At 68.9% G+C, this 25,200-nt stretch overlaps 1 protein-coding gene across 2 annotated transcripts in view; it reads left to right on the top strand.

Annotated features, from left to right (window-relative positions):
* Positions 1 to 14,463, top strand: part of KIF26A (kinesin family member 26A) — a 38,217-nt gene extending 23,754 nt beyond the window's left edge. For both annotated transcript variants that reach the window (XM_016121394.2, XM_036217847.1), the window contains exons 5-16: positions 2,665 to 2,854; positions 6,097 to 6,309; positions 6,781 to 6,874; positions 7,120 to 7,382; positions 7,495 to 7,678; positions 7,763 to 7,925; positions 8,243 to 8,405; positions 9,021 to 11,739; positions 12,446 to 12,642; positions 12,744 to 12,764; positions 12,960 to 13,110; positions 13,302 to 14,463. In XM_016121394.2, coding sequence (XP_015976880.2) covers positions 2,665 to 2,854; positions 6,097 to 6,309; positions 6,781 to 6,874; positions 7,120 to 7,382; positions 7,495 to 7,678; positions 7,763 to 7,925; positions 8,243 to 8,405; positions 9,021 to 11,739; positions 12,446 to 12,642; positions 12,744 to 12,764; positions 12,960 to 13,110; positions 13,302 to 13,483 — 4,540 coding nt within the window. In that variant the 3' untranslated portion in view covers positions 13,484 to 14,463. The remainder of the gene's footprint in view (positions 1 to 2,664; positions 2,855 to 6,096; positions 6,310 to 6,780; positions 6,875 to 7,119; positions 7,383 to 7,494; positions 7,679 to 7,762; positions 7,926 to 8,242; positions 8,406 to 9,020; positions 11,740 to 12,445; positions 12,643 to 12,743; positions 12,765 to 12,959; positions 13,111 to 13,301) is intronic.
* The last annotated feature ends 10,737 nt before the right edge of the window (positions 14,464 to 25,200 follow it).

The raw sequence follows: 25,200 nt of genomic DNA on the forward strand, positions 1-25,200 counted from the left end.
GCGGCACCCCCTGTCCTTAGTCTCTGTGAGGCCCGGGTCGCACCCCTGCTGTCTCCACCCCCACTGCCCAGGTCTGTGTGCCCCCCAAAGGCTGGGGCCCTCGAGGGCAGAGCCGGCCTGGCCCCCCGGGCCCGCCCCTGCAGGCCGTGCCAGCCCGGAGCACTAGCCGCGGCTGCCGGTTGGTCCCAGTCTGCCCGGGCCTGGGTTTCGTCTCGGGAGGGAGTGCCCGTCTGGGGGCCTTGTCAGTGTGGTGACATGGCCTTGAGTCACGCTGGCGAGGGCAGGGACAGGGCCAGTGGTCCAGGGCAGCTTCCTGGCCCAGCCCTCAGGCCTGGCCACCGATGGGGCGGGGCTGCCCGGGTTAGGTCAGATGTGGGGCCGAGACGCCTGGCTGAGAGCGGACCCCGGGGGCTGGCGGGCCCTGCCTCTGGCCACAGGGGACTCAGGCGTGTCCGGCGGGGAAGGGCACCTCCCTGTGTTCCCGCTTGGGGCTCTGCAGGTGGCCTGGTTGCAGCTGAGGTCCGTGCCACCAACCTCTGGTCCCCGAGGGTCACGGGGGCTGCCGGACCCTCGGGCCTCGCACGTATCCCACAGGGCCAAGCCCCGCCCCCTGGTCTTGGCGTGTGCAGCCTGGAGACTCCAGCCCATTGTCTCTCCAGCCTCCCCCAGTGCCCCCAGGGCCCCTCCCCGGCCTCCACGTCCCCTTGAGGTGTGGGGGTGTGGGCTCAGGATGCTCCACACCACACGGCCTCGGGGGAGCTGGCTGTGGGGTGGGGGGCACATCTCCTCAGGGCTGTCTGTGGCCCTGTCGCGTGTCCCTGAGGGCTCGGCCGACGCCCCTCAGCCTGGGCTGGTGCCCGGCGGGTCCTGTGTGCTGCCCTCCCTGAAGCCCCAGCGACGGGCACTGCCACCCCATCCCAGACAGGGGTGCATCCATGGGGCTCCTCGGCCGTTCCAGGCCGGAGTCGGGTCCAGGCCCCGGCCCCCCTGCCTGGCCGTCCCTGCTCCGTCTCCCCAGCAGCCGCCCGGGGCAGAGCCAGGCGGGCTGCGGCTTCTTCGCACGTGGTTGGCGGGAAGCTGCGGTGGAGCGCGCCGTAGTTGGGGGACCCAGACGTGGGGCCGAGCTGGGGATTGGGGGGCACGGGGGAGCCTGCGAGCTGAGGCTCTGAGGCAACGGCCTGGACTCCCCTGGCCCCTGCCCAGCCGCCGCCTCCTGTGACTGTCACTGCAGTCGGGGTGCGGCCCGGCCCTGCCCTTCTCAGAGCCCCCTGCCCCGCGGCACCCTGTGCCCAGGGGATGCTGGTGGCCCCCGATCCACCCGGCCTGTGTGACCCTTGGGCAGAGGGGGACAAAGGGGTTGAGGAAGGCGAGTGGGATGAGAGAGTTGGGGGGACAGGGGGACGAGGGGCTTTTCCGTGCAGGAGTTTTCGAGGTTTATAAACACGTGGGCTCAGGCAGGAGTTGGGTCAGTGTCTGCTTGTGGCTGAGGGCCCCGTGAGGTCTGGGTCGCTCGTGGGGTCCGCCCCCCTGCCCCTGGGACCTCGCCCCAGCCCCGCCTGGCGTCCCTGAGCACTCCTGCCCCCACTGGCTCTGTGAGGATCCGCCAGGCGTCGTAGATTACTTTTATTTTCTGTGATGACACCTCGCCAGGAGGAAAGCCGTCCCTGGGGCCTCTTAAAAGACAACTCCTGTTAAAGATGAGGGGAGTTAAGCCAATTGCGGCGGTAGATCTGCCGAGCGGCGGGGCTGCCAGGCGGGGCTGCCAGGCGGGGCTGCCAGGCGGGGCAGGCGGTCCTACCTAGCAGGGCAGAGCGGGCCGAGGGCCGGGGCTGTGGGAGGCGGCTGGGCGGGCACCGCAGGTGCAGAGACGGAGCAGGCGGGGCCGCCCGCATGCCTGCTGGGCAGGCTCCCAGGGCCCCGAGCCGATCCCTGTCCCCTGGCATCGCCTGTGCTGAAGGCCTGGGGTGGTGCACAGTGTGGGGGAGGGGCTCTGGGGGTGCCGTGTGTGCGCGTGTCTGTGTGTGTGGAGGGTCCCCTGGGAGTCCAGGAGAGCCATTCTCAAATGCCCACCAGCGTCCCCTTGAGGGTGGGTTCAGACCCGGGCGTCTGGGCGGTTTTCCCTCTGCAAGGTCCCTGGGGAGCTGGTGGGCGAGTGTGGGCGAGTGTTGCTGAGGAGCAGGGCGACGCCCCCAGTGGGTTCTGGGGCCTCGGGCCGCGCCGGGGCCAGGGGTCTCGCCAGCACCGTGCCCCCCGTGTCTGGCACTGTGCTCCGAGCCGTGAACGCACTGATGTGTCAGTCACACCCAAGGGCCTCTGGTGGCTCCGTCATCCTGCGTTAGAGGTGGAGAAACTGAGGCGCAGAGAGACCAAGTCTGCTCGCCTGTCACACAGCCCGCGAGTGGCTGGCATGCTCTGCCCCCCGCAGCAGCTGCTGGGTTGGGGACACGGAGTGGCTGAGGTTTGTGGGGAGAGGACATGCTCAGTGCCGGGGGCGCGCCGGGGCCTGCTCTGCCTGTCGCCTGGCCTGGCCTGTGCCGGGTTGACCTCCGGGGACCAGCCCCGCGGCCCACCTTGCTAGGGAGAAAAGTGTGGGCCTTGCGGCTGCATGTAGGGCGGCAGGGGGGACGGGGACAGCTCCAAGTGCCGCCCACCTGTCCTCTGCAGGGCTGCCCAGAAGCTCAGCCTGGCCGCCAAGCGAAAGAAGCCCCACCCGCCCCCGGCCCCCGCTGCCCGCGGCACCTCCACCTACCCCACGGACTTCAGCGGGGTCCTGCAGCTGTGGCCGCCCCCTGCGCCCCCCTGCTTGCTCAGGGCCAGCTCCAAGGCCAAGGACAACCCGAGCAGTGTTGGAAAGGTAGGCCCAACCCTGATTTGGGGGTGGCCTCCGGGGCAGGGGCAAGGCCGGGGTGTGAGGCGAGGTGGATGGCCCTTGCTTCCTTCCCAGGTGCCAGTGGTGGGGGGAGGGGTAGCAGGGGTGCAGATTGGGAGACTGAGGCCCATGCCCCCCTCGTCGGCTCACGGTGGTGGCAGGGGGCCCCGGAGACTGTGGTGGGGACACAGGAAATGGGTGGGGGTCTCAGCGCCATGCGACCAGGGGTTGGGGCCCGACCCCAGGAACCCCCTTACTCGCCTCTGCTGGCCTCCAGGGTGGGGCTGGAGTCCAGGCCGATGCCAGCTGCCGCCCGCCATGGGAAAGGGCACGTGTGTTGGTTGATTTAGGCTGCCTTGGTTCAGATGGGGAAACCGAGGCCCATGGGGCAGAAAGGCTCTGCCCGGTTACGGGATAGGCCGGCTGGCTCCTGGCCACCCCCAGCTCTGACCCTGGCCTCTGCAGTCCTTCCCCGGGGCTGGTTTGCATCCTGGCTGTCTGGGTTGCTGGTCACGGTGCCTACACCCGGTCGGGACCCGTGTGTGCAGGACCCGTGTGCACCGTGGCCCACGTGTGGCCGTGAGCCCACGCAGCAAGACGGGCTCTTAACGTCCACGCAGGCATTTCCTTGGGGTCCCCAGGAGCTTGCTGGAGTGGGGACTCAGCCCCGCCCAGGCCAGTGGGAGGACCCTGCCCAATGGACAGAGGAAAGTGGCCATGCCGCAGGGGCCCGGACCTTGGCCTGGTCACTTGGCCTGTCTGTAGCGTCTGGGCTTCGCGGGCTGCAGGCGCGTGGGGTGGGGCTGTGGGGTGTCTCAGGTGGGCATGGCGCTCAGCACTAGAGCGCACCCCTCTGTTACCCGGGGTGCCAGCAGGCCCCTCCTGGGAAGCCCCAGGCGGGGGCTCCTCCCCTCTCGGGCTGGCTCTGCCCCTCTGTTCTCGAGGCCCAGCCCCGGCCGCCAGCCCCTCGCCACTGGCCCGTGTCCCGTCCCGCCTGTCACTCGCACAAACGTCCCGTAGTCAGAAACGCGTCCTGAAAGGCACTTAACGTTGTCGCGGAAAGAAGTTAGATTATGCTCCACGCCTGACGCTAATGCGCTATTTAGGGTGATTCATCATTTCTTGGGGTTAAACAAGGTCCCCACGGTGGGCGCCCCTCCCCCTCTCCAGGACCGGAGGCCGTTTTTATGCGGAGTGTGATTTTTCCTACACAGCAGCCATCCTGCGGGGCATTGTAATATCTGCCCAGTTAGGGGAGAGTCTCTGCTGCTCGTCCTTCTGGGGGCGGTGACAGGATTCTCGCAGACCATGGCCCCTGTGTTTGCAGGGCCCGTGTGTGCCAGGCCGGGCAGCCGATGTCCCCTAGTGGGCCCCCTCTGTCCCCTCCCTGCTGAGGAATCCTTGCCCGTCTGCGGAGCCCATTTGGCTCCGGGAGTGGCCAGGAGTCCACGCTGAAAAACACTGGCAGACGTGACCGGCAAGCGGCCATCTCGCGTGCCGGGCAGTGGCGCTGGGAAATAGTTTAGTCCGCGTCATCCGGGAACAAGAGCGTGGCTGCCAGTGGAGCCGGGCAGAGGCGCGACACAGTCAGAGGATGCTCTATACCACCGACAATCTCTGACCCGCGAGGTTCTGCTGCTCAACCCCCCGGCCTTCGTGGGGGTGACGCCTCCTGCGAGCTGCCCACGGTAAACCGATTTTGCCGGCATTATGTACCTGTCACTTACAATTACATCTGTGAAAAATCTTGGCTCTGAGATGAGTCTGGTAATTTGGTTTACACTGCAGTGGGGGCTCGGGGGATCACCCGAGGGGGGCGGGCAGAGGTGTCCTCACGCAGAACCTGAGTCTGTGCCTGCTCCCTAGGGGTGGGGTGATTCAGGTGCCCACCACTACCTGCCCCGAGGCCCCTGGGGCCGCACACAGGAGGCGCAGTCCAGGGCGTTTGTTTTGGTGCAGGTTTGGGGGTGTTTTGGATCCCGGGGTCCCCTTCCTGCTGAGCCTGCTGTCACCTCATGGGTGGGGGCGGGGCTACACTAGCCTCCAGGGAGCTGGGTCTCCTGCGTGGGTGGGACACATCTTTGTGTCTGGTTTCGTGCTTCGGGGACACACAGGCAGAGGCTCCCAGGTCACCTGCCAGCTGAGCCGAGAGCACTTGCCTTGCTCCCCACTGGCCCCCCATCCCGGCCTTGGCCTCCTGCGGCGCTGGGCATTAGGGCCCTCTCCTCGCAGCACCCCGTCTCCCCCTGCCCTGGCCTGTCGCCCCGGTAGGGCTCCTCTGCTTTCTGCACGCCGGAACCCCGCCAGCATGTGGGGTTTGCAGAGCGGCCCCGGCCTGTCCCTCTTCTTGGGCCTGTCCCCACTCCGGGGCACTTGTTTGCATACGCCTTCTCAGTCTCCCTTCCGGCGCAGGGCTAGGAGCTGGGAGGGGGCCCCTGGAGGAGGTGAGGCTGCACTGGGAGCTGGGGGGACAGGGCTGTGGGGACCCCTCCTCTTAGCCAGGAGTGAAGTGCACTGTGGGGGCCTGAGTGCCCCTCTGCCATTGTGGTCTGGGCCCTCGGCCATGTCGGCCCCCAGAGCTGCACTTACAGCCCCCTGAGCTGGCCCCCGGGGCCCTGGGCAGCTGGGCTCTGAGCTCCCTCCCTGCTGGGAGGGGCAGTGGGGCCGGGTCCTCTGCCCTTCTGCAGGCCTCTCTCTCCTTTCGGTCCTCAGCCCTTGGACTAGGGGTTTGAGATTTTGAGAGCTCGCTCTCAGGCCGTGTGACTCTGAGCAGGTTTCGACCTCCTCAAGCCTGGGGTCGGGGGGCCGCCATGTGGCTGCCCCACCCGGGAAGCTGGCAGAACTGTGGGTGCTTGTGGGGGGTGATTGGCTCTCACACCTCCTGTGTCTCTGGGGCCAGACCCCTGGACACCCGGCTCCCCGTCTGGGCTGAGGAGCACTCTGCACCCTGCCCTGCCTGTCCTCTGTCCTGCGGCCCTGTCCCATCCGGTGCTAACTTGCTCTGTGCCAGGCAGCCTTCTTCCTGTCTTGCTGACCTCATACGGGACCCACTGTGGCCCGGAGCAGGGGTGGGGGCGCTGGCATTCCTGCGGTGGGGATCCCCGAGCTGAGGCCTGGCCTGCCGTCCTGACTTGCGCGGGGCTCCCCCTGCCCTGTAATTAGCGGCTGGCCGGGCTGGCGGGGCTGGCGGGCGGCTGCTCAGATGCGCGCTCCCGCTGGCCTCGTAGGTGAAGGTCGTGCTGCGGGTCTGGCCCTCTCGGGGAGCCCAGCGCTCTGCCGAGTCCGCGTCCTTCCTGAAGGTGGAGCCGCGGAAGAAGCAGGTGACCCTGTATGACCTGGCCGCCGGGCCCCCCGGCAGCGCGGGTCCTCGCCGCACCGCCACAGCCGTGGTGCCCAAGATGTTTGCCTTCGATGCCGTCTTCCCCCAGGACTCGGAGCAGGTGAGGGGATGGGGCCGCCAGCCCGGGGCGCCGGGGTCAGCCCCGTGCCAGGGCGCAGGCGGGCGCCCGCCAGGTCCAGCGGCCTGGGCAGCGGCGGCGCTGTCTCTCCCTCGTCACCTCCGGCCCCAGGCGGGGGGTCTCAGGGAGGACCCCACGTCTGCGGGAGCCCCCCGACCAGCCGCGGGCCTCGCCCCGGGTTTGGGTGGCTCCGGGAGCACTCCCTGCATGTCCCGCGTGTGGCGGTGTCCGCGGCGGCAGTGTGACTGGAGCGCGCATGCGCGCGCCTGTGTCGTCCAGGCCGCTGGCCGTGCGCATGCGCGCGCCTGTCTGCCCGCCGTGCGGCTGGCGGACTCGCGCCGTGTGCCCTGTGTGCCCGTGTCTTGTGAGCATGGAGACCGCTCCACGCCCTGGTCCTGTGCGTGCCAGGCCCAGTAGATCCTGGAGCCTGCCTGACTCTGCCCCTTTCCCTAGGCGGAGGTCTGCTCAGGGACAGTGGCCGACGTGCTCCAGTCAGTGGTCAGTGGGGCAGACGGCTGCATCTTTTCCTTTGGCCACACCAGCCTTGGTATGAGCCCCCCATCACCCACTTTGCCGTCTGTGGGGGGATCGGGTGCATTTTATCAGCAGTGGGTGGGCACGCGGGCTGGGGTGCTCATGTAGAGGAAGCCGAAACCCTCAGGCCTGGAAGGTGGGGGGCCCCGGAGCTGGCCAGACGAGGCCCTGGGGCCTCAGTGGCCCCAGATGGGTCCTGGGGCCCGGGCAGGGCCAGGTGGCGAGCGCGGGGGCCCTGACCGTCGGTGTGGCCTGCAGGCACGTCCTACACCATGATCGGGAGGGACAGCTCACCCCAGAGCCTGGGCGTCGTGCCCTGCGCCATCTCCTGGCTCTTCAGGCTCATCGAGGCTCGCAGGGAGAGGACAGGCGCCCGCTTCTCCGTCCGCGTCTCTGCCGTGGAGGTGTGCGGCCGGGACCAGAGCCTGCGGGACCTGCTGGCCGACGTGGCCTCCGCCAGCCTCCAGGACGCTCAGTCCCCGGGCGTGTACCTGCGGGAGGACCCCGTCTGTGGGACGCAGGTACCGCTGCACTGCCGCCGACCCCGGGGCTGCGAGGGCGGCCTGGGGCGGCTGGGTGGGGGGCTGTGGCTGCGCCCGAGCCACTGAGGCCCTGCCCCCTCCGCCCGGCCAGCTGCAGAACCAGAGCGAGCTGCGGGCACCCACGGCCGAGAAGGCGGCCTTCTTCCTGGACGCGGCCCTGGCCGCCCGCAGCAGCAGCCGGGCCGGCTGCGGTGAGGACGCCCGGCACACCTCGCACATGCTGTTCACGCTGCACGTCTACCAGTACCGCATGGAGAAGGGCGGCAAGGGGGCGAGTAGGTGTCCCCGCGGCCGGGCGCCCCGCAGGCTGGGGTCAGGGGTCAGGCCCGCCCCCTCACGCTGCGCCCCCATGGTTTCAGTGTCTGGAGGCCGCAGCCGCCTGCACCTCATCGACCTGGGCAGCTGTGAGGGGGCGCCCGGCAGGGGCGGGGAGGCCGCCGGGGGCCCTCTGTGCCTGTCCCTGTCAGCCCTGGGCAGTGTCATCTTGGCCCTGGTCAGTGGAGCCAAGCACGTGCCCTACAGGTGAGCGGAGGGCTCCTTGGTGGGCATGGCCGGGGTGTTCCTGGGCACCAGCTGCGTGAGGGTCAGTCCTGGCCTGTGTGTCTGCCCCGAGCTCGCGAGCTCTGTTTCTCCAGCACCTGATGGGGCCTCGCTGCACGAGGCCTGGGGGGTGGACCTGGCGCCCCACGGGTGGGGACAGGTGGATGGCAGGCCCTTCACCGGCCCTGTTGTGGCGAGAGGCCTGCCTCCCTCCCGCCAGCCCTGTGGCCTCCATGCCCAGCCTCCCGCCATGGCCTGCCCTCCCTGGGTGCCCGCGTCTGAGCCCCCCTGTGCTGCAGGGAGCACAGGCTCACCATGCTGCTGCGGGAGTCCCTGGCCACCAGCAACTGCCACACCACCATGATCGCCCACGTGTCCGACGAGCCGGCCCGGCAGGCCGAGACGCTCAGCACCGCGCAGCTGGCCGCCCGCATCCACCGCCTGCGCAGGAAGAAGGTCAAGGTTGGCCCCTCCCCACGCCCGCCCCTCCCAGCCCAAGGGTCCCCGAGGCCTTGTGACCTCCAAGGGCCGATGCCCTGCGTGGTGGGGGAGCCGGGCACCCAGCCCTGCTCGCACTCCCTGTGAGCCCTGGGGTCGTGGGCTGCACCCCCCCCACCCCCCCGGCCCTGCCCGGGGGTGGCCCAGAGCCGCACCCAGGCTGGCCCAGAGCCACACCCAGGGTGGCCCAGAGGCCTGAGCACAGCGGAGCTGCTTTCGGGGTGGGGGGGGCCTGGGCGGTTTCCTGGCCCCTGTGCGCCTGGCCGGGGGATGGGCGGGTGCGGAGGGCAGCCTGGCGGGATCGCACGTCCTGTGCCCGTCCCGGCCTGGTCCCCCCAGCACCCAGCGGCAGGGCGCTCCCTGGGCGGTGCCGGGGGGACCTGGGCCTGGATCTCGGCCTGGCAGAGGGGCGCCGTTCTCGCCCCCTGTGGCTGGGTTCTTGCCGTTCCCTCGCAAGTCTCAGGCGTCCGCGATGCCGCGCCTAACCTTTAGCACCATCGCTGCGCCTGGTGGCCGCGGCTGGTGCCCGAGGGGGCGGGGCAGGGCCGGCGCTCACCACACGGCCTGCTCTGCCCCCAGTACGCGTCCAGCTCCTCGGGTGGGGACAGCTCCTGCGAGGAAGGTCACGTCCGTCGTCCCCTGCGACCCTTCCACCCGCGCTCTGGGGCCCCGGACCCCAACCGCCTGGCCTCCGGCGCGCCCGGAGACCCCGACTACTCGTCTGGCAGTGAGCAGTCCTGCGACACGGTCATCTACGTGGGGCCGGGCGGGGCGGCGCTGTCGGACCGCGAGCTCACGGACGGCGAGGGCCCGCCCGACTTCGTGCCCATCATCCCTGCGCTGAGCCGCCGCCCGCCCCCCCGGGGCCCCCGGGAGGCCGACCACTTCCGCTGCAGCACCTTCGCGGAGCTGCAGGAGCGGCTGGGGGGCATGGACGGCAGCGAGGGCCCCTCGGGCGCCCCGGCCAGCAGGAAGCCCTCCCTGCCCGAGGCCCCGGCCCCCAGGACAGCTGCGGGCGCCCCGCTGGCTGCCAGCGCAGCTCACGGCAGCCCCAGCCCAGACAGCCTCCGGGGAGCCCTGGAGCCCTCCAAGGCGACGAGCGAGCAGACGGAGGCCGACAGCCCCGGGTCTGTGCCGTCCGCGCCGAACAAGGCCACAGGGGCTGGAGGCAGAAGGCCGCTGCCCAGCCCGGCCCCACCGCCTGGGCAGTCCGAAGCCGGCAGAGCCCCAGACGAGCCCAGGGGAGGGGGCGCCAATGGACTGGTCCGGACGCCCCCGGTGGGCATGAGCGGGCAGGGGGGCTGCCCCCGCTCGCCTGCACGTGGCCGTCTGGAGCGGGGCCTGCTGACCACCACCGTGACGCTGCAGCAGCCCGTGGAGCTCAACGGGGAGGACGAGCTGGTGTTCACGGTGGTGGAGGAGCTGTCCCTGGGGGGGCTTGCCGGCCCCGGGCGCCCCGCCAGCCTGGCCAGCTTCGGCAGCGACTGCTCCCTGCAGGCTCTGGCCTCGGGTTCGAGGCCGGTGAGCATCATCAGCAGCGTCACCGACGAGTTGGACGCATGCCCCGCACAGGCTCCCCGCGGCAGCCCCGGCTCCTCCGTCAGCTCCTGGCTCAGCGAGGTCAGCATCTGCACGTCTGATGGCCTTGGCCCTGCACCCTCCGGGGCTAGCTTGGACCCTCCCAGCCCCGACTGCCCCGCTGGGCCCGCGCCTTCAGGCCCCCCTATGCTCGACCACTCCCCGGAGCACCGCAGCCTCGGGGCGTCAGAGCAGGATGCATGGGCCAGTCCTGTCCCCGTGGCCAGAGCAGCCCCCACCCGCCCTGGCAGGGAGCCCCGAGCCGCATCTCCGCGGGGGGCAGCCGCAGCCCAGACCATCCACTCCAGCCTTCCCCGGAGACCCAGGACTACCTCAGTGGCCGCTCAGGCGGCCTGCCGTTGTCTGGCGCTGAGCCCCCCTGGCCCTAGAGGCCTGTTTGAGGACCCCTGGCTGCTCCGGGGAGACGCGTGTGGCCCACTCCAGGGGGCTTCTGCGGCCAGGGTGCCCAGCCCAGCCCCGGTGCTGGCTTGTGGCCGGAGGGTGGTGGACGGCTGCGAGGTAGCAGCCAGGGCGGCCCCCAGGCCGGAGGCCGTGGCTCAGACCCCGTTGTTGCGGCGGGGGGCTACCACGCTGGGTGTGACCACGCCCGCCACGGCCTGCAGGGACACCGCGGCCGAAGCGGCGGTCTGCCCAGGCAGCTCAAAGGCCACCAGCAGCGGCAAGAAGAGTGTGGCTCCCAAGGGGGGCCTCTTCCCCAGGCCTGCCGGGGCATCCCCCCCGGCCCCTCCCGTGCGCAGGTCTAGCCTGGAGCACAGGACCAGCCCGGCTCTGGTGGCTCTGCCGGCTGGAGCTGCTCCTCCTCCCCGGGGGGACGAGGAGGCCAGGCCCAGTGGCCGGGCCGACCACTCCGTGTCCAGGGCCACGTCCAGCCTGAAGGCCCGAGCTGGCAAGGCAGAGGCCACATGCCGGCCTGCCCCCCACGGGTCACTGGAGCGGTGTGAGGGCCTGGCGCACAGCAGCGCCAAGGCCAGGGAGGCAGCCGGGAAGCCAGCCCGGGCCGTGCCCAGGTTGGGCGTGCCACCCGCCGGCCCTGCGCCTGCCTGTAGGGGCAGCCCAGCCAAGTGCGTGGGGGCCCCCAAGCCCCCAGCTGGTGGGGGCAAGGGCCGCAGCCTGGCCACGGGAGGGTCAAGGGCTCTGGGCGCTTCTGTGAAGCCGCTGGCCCCTGTGGCAGGCAGGACCCCGGCTGGCCCTGGGACAGGTCCCAGGCTGGCCCCGCGGGCGACACCCAGCATGGCGGCCAAGGCCAGCCGGGGCACCATCATGGGCACCAAGCAAGCCCTCCGGGCCGCCCACAGCCGTGTCAACGAGCTGGCGGCCAGCGGGGCCTGCAACAGGGGCGTCCCCTCCTGGGGCCCGGCTGACCCGGACGGCGGCGTGGCGGTGGGCGGGGAGCGGCCGGCCGCGGGCCCTGCGCTGCCCTCGCCCTACAGCAAGGTGACGGCCCCGCGGCGGCCGCAGCGCTGCAGCAGCGGCCACGGCAGCGACAACAGCAGCGTGCTGAGCGGCGAGCTGCCGCCCGCCATGGGCCGCACGGCGCTCTTCTACCACAGCGGCGGCAGCAGCGGCTACGAGAGCATGATGCGCGACAGCGAGGCCACCGGCAGCGCGTCCTCCGCCCCCGACTCCATGAGCGATGGCGGGGCCGCCTCCCCGGGCTCCCGCGCCCGCAGCCTCAAGTCCCCCAAGAAGAGGGCCACAGGTGGGTGCGGCGCCCCCCACCACTGGGCACAGCCCTCTGCAGCCTTCGGGGCCGTCCACCCCAGCTGTGCGCAGCCCTTGACAGGGTGACAGACGAGCCTGGGGCTTCTCGGCGCAGCGGCGTGCACAGCCCTTGCCAGTTTATAAACAGGCCCGGGGCGTGTCCTCTGCCACAGAGGCCGGTCCCCATCCCTGTCAGAGTGGGCCCACACGGGCCACCGTGATGGGCGTGGGCGACCAGCCGGGGGCCTGAGTTTGGGGGTCCAGCCTGGGCCTCTCCTGAGCTGGTGCCCAGCTGCCTGGACACCCCCCATCAGCCGTTCCCGCCTCCGTCCCCTGCACCTTCCACCCCTGCAGACCCGGGTGGGCAGCCTGGCCCTCGCGCAGTGCGTGGTTGGGATTCGGCCATTCGCTGACAGGCGGGGCAGGCACAGTTGGGGCACCAAGCAGGGGCGGGACGGTGGGAGGCCTGAGCGGGGGCAGGGAAGGTGTCTGTCCCGGGGGCGGCAGGAGCAGGGGAGGATTGTGAGTCAGGGCTTGGCCGCCTGTCAGGGCCTGAGGGAGCCAGGGCTGGCTGGGCCTGGGCCAGAACTGGGCAGAGGGCTTCTGGCGTGGGGCCCCGTGTCCTCTCCCCAGGACCCCGGGCCAGGGCCTGTGCTGGGCGCTGTGCTCTGCTCAAGTGGCACCCCCCTCCCCCCACCGTCCAGGCCTGCAGCGGAGACGGCTGATCCCCGCCCCACTGCCGGACACTGTGGCCCTGGGCCACAAGCCCGGGCAGTGGGTGGACCTGCCCCCGCCCCTGGCTGGGTCCCGGAAGGAGCCCTTTGAGATCAAGGTGTACGAGATCGATGATGTGGAGCGGCTGCAGGGGCACCGCCCGCCCCCCAGGGAGGACGCCGCCGAGGTCAGGGGCGGGCAGGGCACAGGAGGCCCCGGCAGGGCGGGTTGGCCGCTGGGGGTGTGGCCGGGCAGTGTGCCGACCTCGCCTCTCCCTCTTGTCCACAGCTCTCCCAGGACGTGGAGAAGGTAGGAGCTGGCCCCGAGCCCTCGGTGGCCCCCAGGTGCCCTTGGGCTGAGAGTGGGTGGCTAGAGGCCTTCCGAGGTCACCACTTGTTCCCTGGAGTTGCACGGAGTGGGGGTTCCCTGAGCCCCACCCATGGGGAGCCCCTGGGGAGCGGGCGCCTCCATGACGGAGCCCGCCGTGCCGGCCCCTGCCACCAGGGCCTGGTGTGCGTCAGCGTGAAGCCGCGGCTGGGGGAGCGCAGGCAGCAGCGGCTGCGGGACCTGCGGGCCAGGCGTGAGCTGCTGTGCGCGGAGCTGGCCGAGACGCAGGGCCGGCTGATGGTACAGCCCAGCCGCTGGCCGGAGCAGTGTGAGTGCCCGCCACCCCCGACCCCCGGCCCAGCCTGATCCCTCCCGGAGCCCCGGTGCTCCCCGTGACATGTGACGTGCGCAGGGCTCCCCGTTGCCCCTGCCTGGGCGGGACCTGGACGCTGGGATGGGGGGCAGCGTCCTCGGCCTGGCCGGACCCAGGCCTGAGCAGCTGTTTGCTGTCCCACGCAGTCGAGGTGGACCCCGCGCTGGAGCCCGAGTCGGCTGAGTACCTGCTGGCCCTCGAGCGTGCCACGGCCGCCCTGGAGCAGCACGTGAACCTGTGCAAGGCCCACGTCATGATGGTCACCTGTTTCGACATCGCCGTCACCACGCCCGCCGCCACCCCGGGGCCGCAGGAGGTGGACGTCTGAGGCCGGGCACCAGGACTCGGGGCAGGGGACGTGCGGGGGCACGAGGAGGGGGCTTGGGATGGAGCGAGGATGTGGTGGGGGTCGGAGGATGAGGACGCGGAGGGGCAGTCGGCGAGGGGGCGCGGGGCGGGGGAGGGGCGTGGATGGAGGGGGGCGTGCGGCAGACAGGTGCCCGTCACCACCCAGACAGCAGCGCAAGTGCCTTGATCCAGGAGCTGGACTTTGTTTTGCGTTTGGTGCTAAGGACTCAAGATACCAGCATCCGGTGTGCTGGGCCCACGGTCCGGGCGTGGCCTCGTCCCTGGGGAGCTGGGCGGCCCCGCTGCGCGGGAGGGGGCTCGGGGTCTCGCCTTCCTTGGGGCCGTGCAGGCTCAGGCAGCAGCGCCTGGGCCCCGCCAGGGTTCAGGATGCCTTCTCGTTTACCACCTCCTCGGCCTGGACCCTCGGGCTGCATGTAGCTCCCTCTGCGGGCCGGGCCAGAGGGTCCTCCTGCTCTGGGGACCCGCCCTGTCCTAAGGACTCGGGAGGGCAGCGCCCCACGGCTGTGCCCAAGCCACCTTCTTCCACGGCAGGAATTCTTACCAAGACCACAAGCAAAAAGCAAAAACCCACACAGAAAAAAGGGGGGATGAGGGTTTTGTAAAGGTCGTCAGGTGCGTATTTTTATATCATTTTGCCTACAAATGAGGAATTTGCAGTGAGAATTTGAAGACAAATGATCTATGTTTTTATGGCTTTCTATGGAAGGTATCCCTCAGGCCGAGCGTTTTCCGGGGGTCACTGTGGCCAGGGCGGGGTCCCCTAGAGGCACTTCTGCCCAACGCGGGTTGGGGCCGAGCCTGCTGACGTGTGGCAGCCCCGACGCGGCCGGCCGTTTGCTGACCGTCCTGCGTTTTCTAGGGGTGCCCGCACCTTTGTACAACTATGTACATCACCTCTTGCCACGGCTTTATTTGTGAATAAAAGACGCATCAATTGTTCACGTGGCTCCTGAGTCCACTGGCCCGCTGCCCTGGGGGCCCCAGCCGAGGGGCCCGCGGGCGTCATGGGGTCCGAAGGCGCCTGGACATGCTTCCTGGGCCCACGAGCCCCGCAGCCCCCGTGTGGGGTTGGCCCTGCAGGCGACGGGGGCCAGCTGTGGGCGGGGCGCCTCTTGCAGGGCCCAGGTCCAGACTCCCCCCGCCCGCCCGCCCGGGAGTCCCCCCGGGAGACTGCATTTTCCAGAGGGGGCCCTGGCTCCCTTCCCAGGCTTTTGTTAGCTGAGGAAACCGAGGCAGGCGTCTCCTTGCCCCGACTGCTGTTCTCGGGGAGACAGCAGCAGACAATGGACACAGCCGGGGCGCAGGGGCCCCAGCCAGTGCCTCCCGGAGCACTGGGCCCTGCTCCGTCCACTTAGGCCCTTGGGGGAAGACGGGCCCCACTGGGCTCGCTGTCCCCCGTGTCCCTTACCTGGTGTTGGTGGCCTCTTGGTCTCTGTCAGCCTCCCATGGCCCTGTGCTCAGCCTGTCCAGTTGAACGAATTAGCTTGTCCCCAAGCCTGCTCCTTAGCCCCCCACCCTCCGAAGGCCACATTGGGGCACCCTCCCTGTCCTGCCCCCGTCCTTGGGCTGGCCGCCCCCTACCCCATGCTCTAACCACGGGCCTGGCCCTGGGCCCTGGCTGCCCCGCCCCACACCAGGGCAGGCACCTGAGTGCCCCTCCCCCGGCCCCTATGTCTGGGACTCACCCGCCAGGCAGTGAGTGTGGGGTGCCTCCTTGGTGGCCCCCTCCACCCGCACGTCACACCTTGTGTGGTCTCTGCCTGTCTCCTACCTCGACAGGCCCTCGGGGGGCGTGGGGGCTGACTCATCACTGCACCCCATGTGGGGCGCAGGTCTATACCCCAGCGGGTCTTGGGGGTGCTTGAGGAAGGAAGGGAGGGAGTGGATGAGTGAACAACAGGGAAGGAAGCTGTTCCTTAAAGAGGGCTCCAGCTGGGAGCAGAGGTGGGTCCGGGTGGGCCCCGCCTAACGCGCCAAGTGCCTCCCTAGACCCTCCCAGCAGCCTGAGACAGCCCGGGTCCCGGGTGGCCGTGTGGCCCCGCGGTCGGGCACAGAGCCCCCTGCCCCAGCTGCCTCCTCGCTCTCTGTGGCCAGTGGCACTCGGGCCCAGTGCTGGGATTGGGTCGCGTGTCGGCTGTGAGCCTTCGGGCCAGACCCCTGCTCCCAGGTTCTCCCGTCCTGTTCTGAGGCCAGGTCCAACACGTGCCTGCTCCTCCGTCCCCGGGTTCCGGGGGCTGCGAGGGGACTCGGGGTAGGATGGGGAGAGAGGCTTTCTGGAGCTGATATCTGAGGGGACAGGCTGAGTTGCCCACCTGGTCCAGCTGGCTGTGACCCAGGAGTCTGACCCGGGGATCCTCCTCTGTGTGAGGGTGGGGTCACACTGGAGCCTGGAGGAGGCCTACCTCTGAGCCCGACTCCCTGCATGCCCCGCACCGGCTCCCAGCATGCCCCGCACCGGCTCCCAGCATGCCCCGCACCGGCTCCCAGCATGCCCCGCACCGGCTCCCTGCATGCCCCGCGCCGGCTCCCAGCATGCCCCGCACCGGCTCCCTGCATGCCCCGCACCGGCTCCCAGCATGCCCCGCGCCGGCTCCCAGCATGCCCCGCGCCGGCTCCCTGCATGCCCCGCGCCGGCTCCCTGCATGCCCCACACTGGTTCCCCTGGGCTGTGTGGGGTGGGCGGTGCTTGACCATGCTGGCTGGGTCCTTTCCTTCTGCAGAGAACGCCCCCTGGTCCCCTTCCCCCAGGCACTGGAGGGGCCCAGAGCCCGTTTCTTGCTGGGGGGCCCCTCCTGGCTGTCTCCAGCCCTCACCCCAGCGTCATCTGGCTGAGGTCTCTGTGGAGCAGGCCCAGGCGGGGCTGGCCAGTGCAGCCCACTTCCCACAGTCCAGGGAGGCTCTGGGAGGGCGGAGTCGTCTTCTCTGGACTGAACCGTCCTGGGCCAGCGGGGAGTCTGGGCAGCCTTTGATCCGGGAGATCAAAGGGCCCAGCCCTGTCATTACAGCCTGAGCCAGTTGCGGCCCAGGAGGCCCAGGAGGCCGATCTCATGGCTGGGAAGTGTACTGCTCGGGGCCCCGCTCCTGGCCACAGCCGAGCCCCCCATGCGATGCTGTGGGGTCTGGGCCCTGCAGTTGGATGTTCAGGGACGCTGAGGCCCGGAGTGGGCGGGGGCTGCTCTAGCCCTCTTCTGCGCCCCTTCTGGCACAGGGGCACACCCAGAGCTTGTGGGGTTCCGGGGGAGAGGGGGTGCGTGCCTGGGCCCTGGCACAGGGCCGTGAGCCCATCTGGGAGGCGTCCGCAGCCTCCGAGGCCAGCCCGCTCCTCGGCGGGGAACCACCCTCTTGACGCATTCTGTGAGTCCAGGCCTGCCTGCCCCGGCCCTGGGCACCCGGAGGCCACACGGGGAGGCGGGGCTGGGGGGTGTCAGGGTGGTTTGGGCAACCAGTGACCGGGACTTACGGGGCCCGGAGTGTCTGGGAACAGGCCAGCGTGAGGAGGGGGAGGGGCAGGCCAGCCAGCGACAGGGAGCTGAGCTGCTCACCTGCAGGCCCGGAGCTGCCCGCCTGCCTGGGCCTGGGCCTGACCTGCGGAGGAGCACGGCGCCCCCCGCAGGTTTCCAGGGTCCAGGGGAGCGGCCTGGAGCGTGCGGAGTGCACGTGTGGTCGTCTGAGCCTCCCCTTGTGGTCACGCAGGTGCTGAAAGTGGCCCACAGCAGTGGCCCTGGGGAACGGTGTGGAACGGTGTGGAACGGTGGCCGCGGTGGGGATGGTGGCAGGTGGGGTCATCTCGGTGGCAGCAGTGGTACTGGAGATGGGGACGGCAGAGATGGGTGAGCGAGCAGACAGCCCGATGTCCCCTGGAGCCCGGGTCCACGCTCCTGCTGGCCTCAGGCCCTTCTCCACGTGGGGCCGTCAGTCTTCTGGGCTCCGGCACCAGCGAAGCCAGATGGGAGCCCTTGTCCCCTCCTGGCCTGTGTCCCCCTGGAAATGGGGGCGAGGTCACAGCAGCGGCCTCTGTGGGGCTCCCACTGGGCCTGAGCCCTGCCACGGGCAGGGGTGGCTGGCTCCAGCTGGGGCGATGAGTCCTAAATGAGCAGACGGTCTGCACCAGCGACCCCCCGCCCAGGGCCTGGTGTCCAGGCCGCTGAGTGAGAGCCCTGGGGAGCGGGGGCCTCAGCCCCTCTGTCCCATGGTGGAGCTGTGGCTTGAGGGAGTGCTCACCACTGGGCGTCCACCCCACCCTGATGCCGGCCCCTGCTCCGCCTCCAGCTGCCTGGTGTCTGGGGCGTGCGGCTTGCCTGCGGGTGCACAGCATGGTCTGGAGGGCCCCAGCCCACAGTCCCAGGGGAGTCTGAGGCCTCTGATGGGACCTCCCTGCAGCCCTGGGGGAGGGGGCTCGCCTCAGGGGTGGACACCCCACTTCTGGGACAGCAGCTGGGATAGGCAGCCTGCTCACCGCACCCGCAGGGGGCCTGGGAGCCGTGGGGGGCTGGGCCTGGCCCTACAGTCTGCGCCCAGCAAACAGGAAGCTCGAAGGATGATTTCTCTCTCCTGACATTGTGTTTACCAGGCGGGTCCAGGGCCCATTTCCACACCGGAAACCTGGGAGGCTGGGAGAGGCCGGGAAGGAATTCCCTGGGCTGGCCGAGGAGCCCAGCTTCCTGTGGGTGGGGGTGGGAGTTGAGGTGGGGGCAGCTAGGACCCCAGAGGGGCCCCTCCACACTCAGAACCCAGGGTGGGTGGCCCTGGAAGTCCTTGCTCCGTCCCCTTGTGGTTGGGGACACTGAGGCCCAGGCCTAGGGACTACCTCCCCACCAGGTGGAGGGCACTGTGTCTCTCCCTCCCCTGGTCTGGCACGGGGGGCAGGTGGGGCCCAGGGCCATTTGAGGTCTCAGAGGAGTGGGGCTGGGTCTCCACAGGAGCCTCTGTACCCCATGTGCACTGCCCATTCCAGCTGGGGGGCAGGGGTCCCCCCCACATGCCCTCTTGACCAGGCCACCCTCCTGGACCAAAGCCCATGGACAAAGCCCAGCCTTCTAAACAGGTGGCCCTTAGCCCTGGAAGCCTCTCAGACTGTGTCTCCCTCCCCTGCCCTCCCCTCCGTCTGCCCCTTCACCTTCTGGAATGACTCCCGCAGAGACGAGCACAGCGTTTCACGGGGTGCCCGCCACCCAGCCGCATCCAACCACTTGCCATACTGTGTGTGTTTCAGAATCATTTTTCAAAAATAAACTTTGTCGAGATTTTCAGAGAGCCTGAAGACGAAGACCGCGGGGCGTCCCGTCCCCCCAGCAGCCGGGCCCCCCACGCTGACATGGTGCGTGAGTGTGGGGGGCGGGTCGTCGACTGCAGCTTGTGCGTCACCTGGTCCCCTGCCCCCCCCCCCATGTCCTCGCCTGGCCCAGCGCCCTGCCCAGGGTGCTGCTTGGCAGGGTGGGGCCCTGCGTAAGTTGCTTGGAATTCCACCCCAGAGGTGGACCGTCCCATCACTGCCCCCATCAGCAGGGACTTGTGGGTGGTCATTTTATTCTTGGGGCTATAATCCAATACCACTTGATCTTGTTACTAAAATCGTCCCAGTTTCGGCCACTGGGAGCCCTCACAGTCGGCCAGAGTCCTTTTCAAAGTTCTCGTCGGTTGCGCGGAGGAGGCCCCTGTGCCCTGCAGGGTGGCCCAGTCCAGAATGGGTGTCCCACTACCTGTCCCCCCACGGAGTCCCCGCCCCGCCTGGCTCGGGCTTCCTGCTGACTGTATCAGGGGCCGCACCCCGTCCTCACCAGACTCCCTGTGACATCTCATGTCCCTAGGCCTGGGCCATCAGTGGTGGGGGCCCTAAGTCTGAGGGCTGAGGCCCGGGGTGCAGTCCCAGGGTGTCGGGGGTGGGGAGCACAGTATCCTAGGCCTCTCCTGGAGAGGGATTGTGCCTGGGGAGGTGGCCCCGGGCTCCACCTCTGAGCAACCCTGGAGACTGGGCGGCTGGGGTGGTGATGGAGTCCTTGGGGACTCCCCTGGGCTGGGTGGGTCCCCTCTGAGGCCACAGATCCTGGTGGCTGGCTGTGGAGGGCTGGTGTGCAGGAGGTGGCCTGCCAGCCGGCTGGCACGGGGCTGCAGCCACTCCGCAGTGTGACCTCATGGTCTGGCCCCAGGCCTGGAAAGGGGCAGTGACATCCTGAGCACCCACGGGGCGGCTCCAGGGTGCGGTCACCCCATACTTACCTTCACACTGTGAGGTCAGCTGGGATGTGATTCCTGCCCCTCCCACCTTGGGACAGGCCTTCCCTGCCCTCTCTGCCTCCCAGCCATCTGCCCCCACCGCACCTGGGAGGGCGGGCTGCTCCCCATGTTGGCTCCTGAGTCTCCCAGCCACTTGGGAAAAACGATCCCAGTTAATGAACCAGCTCTAGCGCTTCTGAAGGCCCCTCCCAGGAGCCCCGCACAGCTGGGGCAGGGAGCAGGGCAGCAGGGTGCAGGGGGCGGTCTGGACCCCTGGGAGTGGCAGCCGCACATCGGGTCTTGGGCGGGCCCCCTCCCTCGCGCCTTGACCCCCTTCCTGTTGGAGGAGGCGGGGCCTGGCTGTGTCTGAGGCAGCCCCGGCTGCTGCTCCTGTGCGCGGGAATAAATCTCTCCTGTTCGCAGCTGCAGAGACGGTGTCGTATTTCTTGCGGCCTCCGCGGCCGATCTGCCTGGCAGAGGGGTGACGCGCTGACTCCAGCTCCCCGCGCTGATTTGTGGGGCTGCCCTGCTGGCGCGCGGCTCGCTGGCATCTTTATGAGGCAGGATGAGCCTCAGCGAGGACCCGGGACAGGAGGGGCGGTGGTCCACACTCGCCGTTCACACCAGGGCCCCTGAGCTGGGCCCGTGTCAACTGTGACCCAGGCCTGGCGCTGGGGACAAGGCTGCTGCTGCTCCAGGAGCCTTGACATTTAGCTTCAGGAAGGGATCTTTATGGGACAGTCATCAGGGGGAACTTTCCGAGTCCCGTGTGTCCAGCCCTGGGCCGGGCTGAGCCAGGGGGGACAGACGCGGGGGACCCAGGCTTCCCAGACACGGAGAGGTGACGCGTGACAGATGCGGCAGGCGGGGCTCGGGGGTCGGCCCGCAGGCAGGACGTCCCGCACTGTGCTTCGGAGAGCGGCCACAGCGGCCAGCTGGGCCCCGGCACCAACCCGGCCTGGGTTCGGATCCCGACTCTGCCCGCGGGTTCAGCGTTCGCCACCTGGAGCGCCCGGCAGGCGCGGCAGGGAGGGACCCGGGCTGTGTGCGCAGGTCCTCAGGGTCCCGCAGTGCGCATGCGTGCGTGCGGAGCCCTGCGTCTGCTCCGACACCGAGCCGACTCCAGACCTGCCCCTGCGCCCTGCCTCCGCCCCGTCAGCACGGCGGCTGGAAGCAAGGCTGGGGAGCAGGTCTGTCACCCCAGCCACCGGGACCTGCCGCTCCTTCCCGGGGGCTCCTCAGTCTGGCGGCTTGTGTCCAGGGATTCGGTGCGAGCCTGGAGCTCCCACGGGGGTGGGTGGGAGGCCTGCGGGTCCCCCAGGCCACCCTGGGATGGCAGACCAGGCTGGGGTCACGCTGGGGTCACCCGGGGCTCACACCTGGTCGTCGCGTCCCCCTTGGTCACCGCACATCAGTGACCGTGTGGACTGCTGTGCTCTGGCTTTTGGGGAGAAGGCACCTTCTCCAACAGAAGAGGGACACGGAGGTGGCGGGAGGACAGTCTGGGACCAGCGGTGGGTGCCCTGCTTAGCCTTGGGGTCCCTATGTGACCCCAAGGTGACCCTTCCACACACAGTTCACTGTTTCCTTACAAACACCATGGTGGCCCCAAGGGCCTGCCCTGGGAGCCCCATAAGCTGTCCCCAGGGGAGCGGCTGAGGGCCTGGCGAGGGCCACCAGGCAGTCCTTGGGACAGCCACAGGGCTTCCCAGGGCCTCAGAGCCCCAGGCAGGGCGGGCTGTGAACCTGACATGGCTCCCAGCTGTCGGGGTCAAGGCTCAGCCAGTCCCGAGGTGGGCGTGGGGGCACAGGGTCAGGGGAAGAGGTGGCCGGCCGGCCATGTGTACAGCTGGCCCCAGAGCTCACTCATTTCCCTGCTCGCTGACCTGATGGGGAGGTTTGGTCCCGGGGACCGCGCTGGGCCACGCGGCTCCTTAATAAAAGAACAGAGTTTGGTGAGAAGCACCCTCCCCACCAAGGCCCGCTTTCTGAGTGGCGTGTGTGACACATACACATGCACACACATGCACAGAACAGATGCACACCCACGCAGGCTGCACACATGCGCACACACATGCACACATACATGCAAGCAAATGCACACATGCACAGAACAGACACACACCCATGTAGGCCGCACACATGCACACATACACACACACAGATACACACGTGCATATGTACAGATGCACACCCATGCAGGCCGCAAGTGAACACGTGTGCACACACATGCGCGCACACACATGCATACAAATGATGCACACATGCATGTGCACACATACACACATGTACAGAACAGATGCACACCCATGTAGGCCGCACACATGCACACATACACACACAGATACACACATGCATATGTACAGATGCACACCCATGCAGGCCGCATGTGAACACGTGTGCACACACATGCATACAAATGATGCACACATGCATGTGCACACATACACACATGTACAGAACAGACGCACACCCATGTAGGCCGCACACATGCACACATACGCACACAGATACACACGTGCATATGTACAGATGCACACCCATGCAGGCCGCATGTGAACACGTGTGCACACACATGTGCGCATGCACACAAATGATGCACACATGCATGTGCACACATACACACATGTACAGATGCAACCCATGTAGGCTGCACACATGGACAAACATGCACACGTGCACATACACATGTGCACACACGCACACGTGCACACACACACGTGGGGGTTGTGGTTGGGCTCTGTGCTTGTCATGTCCTAGAGTCCCAGCTGGAGCGCTTGTCCACAGTGCCCAGTCCCGGTTCTTTCTGGCAAGTCTGTGGGAGTAGAGGGCCCTGGCCTCGGTTCCCACAGATTGGGGCTTAATGAGCCCGTCTGCTCCCCAAGCCCTGGGGTACAGAGGCGGGAGGGCTCCCTGCTGCTCAGACGGGACACCGAGCTGGACAGAGCCCTGGTCCCAGCCTCTCTCCTCCCCTCTCTGGTCCTGCTGGGACAGCCCACTTCGGGTCCCAGTGGCAGGGGTGGTGACTTTCTGAGCAGCAAGCATGTGTCACGTGAGGAGAGGCTGGGTGGGCTGGGCGTCCCAAACTCAGCCCTGCCGGACTCCTGGGGCTGTGGGGACAAAGAGCCAGATCCCAGAGCGGGGCTGTAGAAGGGCCGGGGGCAGAGTGAGGTGGGGGCAAGGGCTCGTGTGTCGGAAAGGGGCCCCCAGGGATTCTGGGGGAGCAGGGGCTGGTAGGCACCTTGGCCTCTGGGGGCCAGTGGCCCAGCTGCCCCCTCACCAGCCCCCTTGCTGGGCACGCTGGTGCCTATGCGATGTAACAGGCCCCCCACACGGCCACTCAGGCTGACGGCACCCTAGCCAGTTCTGGGCCACGCAGGGCAATGGCGTCACGGGCTTCAGAGGTCACCACAGGGCCAGTCCCAGAAGCCCGCCTTTCCTGGGCAGGCGTGGCCGTTCAGGTGCCTGGACGTCCAAGCTGGGTTGCTGAGGCTCTGCAGGGAGCCCCAGGGTTGAGGGCCGGGGCTGGGGGGACAGGGGTCGGCAGGGCTGTGGGAGATGGGGCTTGGGAGGTGAGCTTGGGCCGAGCACCGTCCAGGGCCAGGCTGCGATCTGGTGGGTGGGGTGGGTGCCGTTTTAGGAGCACTTCGTCTTTTAAAAAACGAGTTTGTCATCCCTTCTCCGGGTTTGTTTCTCCAGAAATGTCCCTCTCCAGAGTTCCTGTGGCTGCACAGGCAGAGGGGTCCCGCTGCTGGGGTCGGCAGCGCCAGCTGGGCCCAGGCTCGGGCCAGTCCTGGGCGGGCCGGGGCTCACGCCCCCCGGGGTCAGCCCTCCACAGGGCGGTGCCGGATCTGCCTTGTTTCAGGTCTGGGGGAAACCACAGCCCTTCTCGGCAGTGGCCTCTGCCACAACCGCAGAGCGCTGGCCCCTGTGGCTGGCCCCGGGGGACCTGGTCAGGGCCGCGGGCACAGTGGGGTGGGGGCAGGAGACAGAAACTAAGTAAACAAATGGCTGGGATGTGATGGGGGTCACTGCCGAGTCCTCGCAGGCAGTTTGAGGGGTGGTATCCATCACCACCCTTTCTTGTCCTGCCCCCCAACAAGGGGCTGGGCCCTCCCTGGGTGCCGTGGGCGAGGACCAGGGAGGCGACGGCCTCTGGTTGGGGGCCTGGTCTGGCATTCGCATCACGTGGCTGCTTCTCCCCGGGAGACGCCTTTCCAGCCCTGAGCACTGAGTGGGGGAGGGGGCCGGGGAGGCAGTCACGGCAGCTCTGGCAGCGTCTGGACCCTCGTCAGACCCCCCTCCTGAAGTGGGGGCTCGGCGGCTGGGGAGGGCCTCCTGTCCGCACCAGGAAGGCTGCTGTGTCCCCTGCTCCAGGGCTGCGGTCAGCACAGGCCGCCTCATGGGAGAGGCAGTGGGTGAGGTCTGAGCGAAGCATGAGTGAGGGGCCTGTTCCTTTGGGTGGGTGACGGAAGCTTCCAGAGGCTTTTCATCTGCTCCCAGCCTTCACTCTAAGCTTCGCAGCTGCTCCTCTGGGGGCCCTGGGGGTCTGGGCACCGCCTGCAGTAGTGAGGCCTCCCGCTCCCTGGGTGGGGGCCTGGGGGCTGGGAGCCTGGGGGCTTGCGGTGGTCAGGCTCCAGGGGTCTCAGCACCCCTGACCTGAAGTGAGAGGCTGTAGGACTCTGAGAGTCTGGGGGTGGAGGGTCTGGCTCGGGGCCGTGGGCTGCTGCAGCACTCTCCACGGGCTGGGGCCTGGCCAGGCCTGCCAGGGGAGGGCGGGCCTCTAGTGACCAGTGGTCCACGTCTAGAGTCTTCAGCAGACTGGCCCAGACCCCGGAGGGGCCCTGGGGGGAGGCGGCAGGTGTAGGCTGTGGGTGGCAGCGAGGGCGGGCTGAGGCTGGGGCTGAGGGGCCAGTGGAGGGGAGCAGGCAGGCGGATGCCTGTGCAGTCCCAGGCCGTGCTCGGGACCCCCACTGGTGTGGCCACCTGGAACATCTCCACCACTAGCCCCGGGGACTCGGGCCCCAGCTGCTCCCTGCCCCACCGGCAGCCGGCTGCTGTGGAGTTGGGCGCTGAACCCCGGGCCTCCATTTCCCCTCTTCTCCCCCTGCCCCCCGGCCAGGCCCAGAGGCCGACAGACCGGACGCTGGGGGCTCGTGGCGGTGGGAACTGAAATGTGGCCTAGAAAAGCCCTTTGACCTCCCTGTTCATCACCATCCTCCCTGGCGAGGCGAGGACACTGACCCTTGATCTCAAAGCTGGCCCTCATGTTGCCTCAGGGGGCTGGGCCCCCGGGACAGTCGGAGCGGAGGAGGGCTTCGGGTATGGGAGGCTGGGCAGGTGAGGGCCCAAGGTGGGTGGATGCATGGGGAACCTCTACCCAGCGGGACAGCCCTGGGCCGGGCCTCCTCTGCCCCCACTCTGGGGGTCCCCTCGGAGGTCAGAGGACTTGCCCCGTGCTTG

The sequence above is a fragment of the Rousettus aegyptiacus genome, unplaced genomic scaffold (genome assembly GCF_014176215.1).
Source record: "Rousettus aegyptiacus isolate mRouAeg1 unplaced genomic scaffold, mRouAeg1.p scaffold_m13_p_3, whole genome shotgun sequence".
NCBI classification, from domain to species: Eukaryota; Metazoa; Chordata; class Mammalia; order Chiroptera; family Pteropodidae; genus Rousettus; species Rousettus aegyptiacus.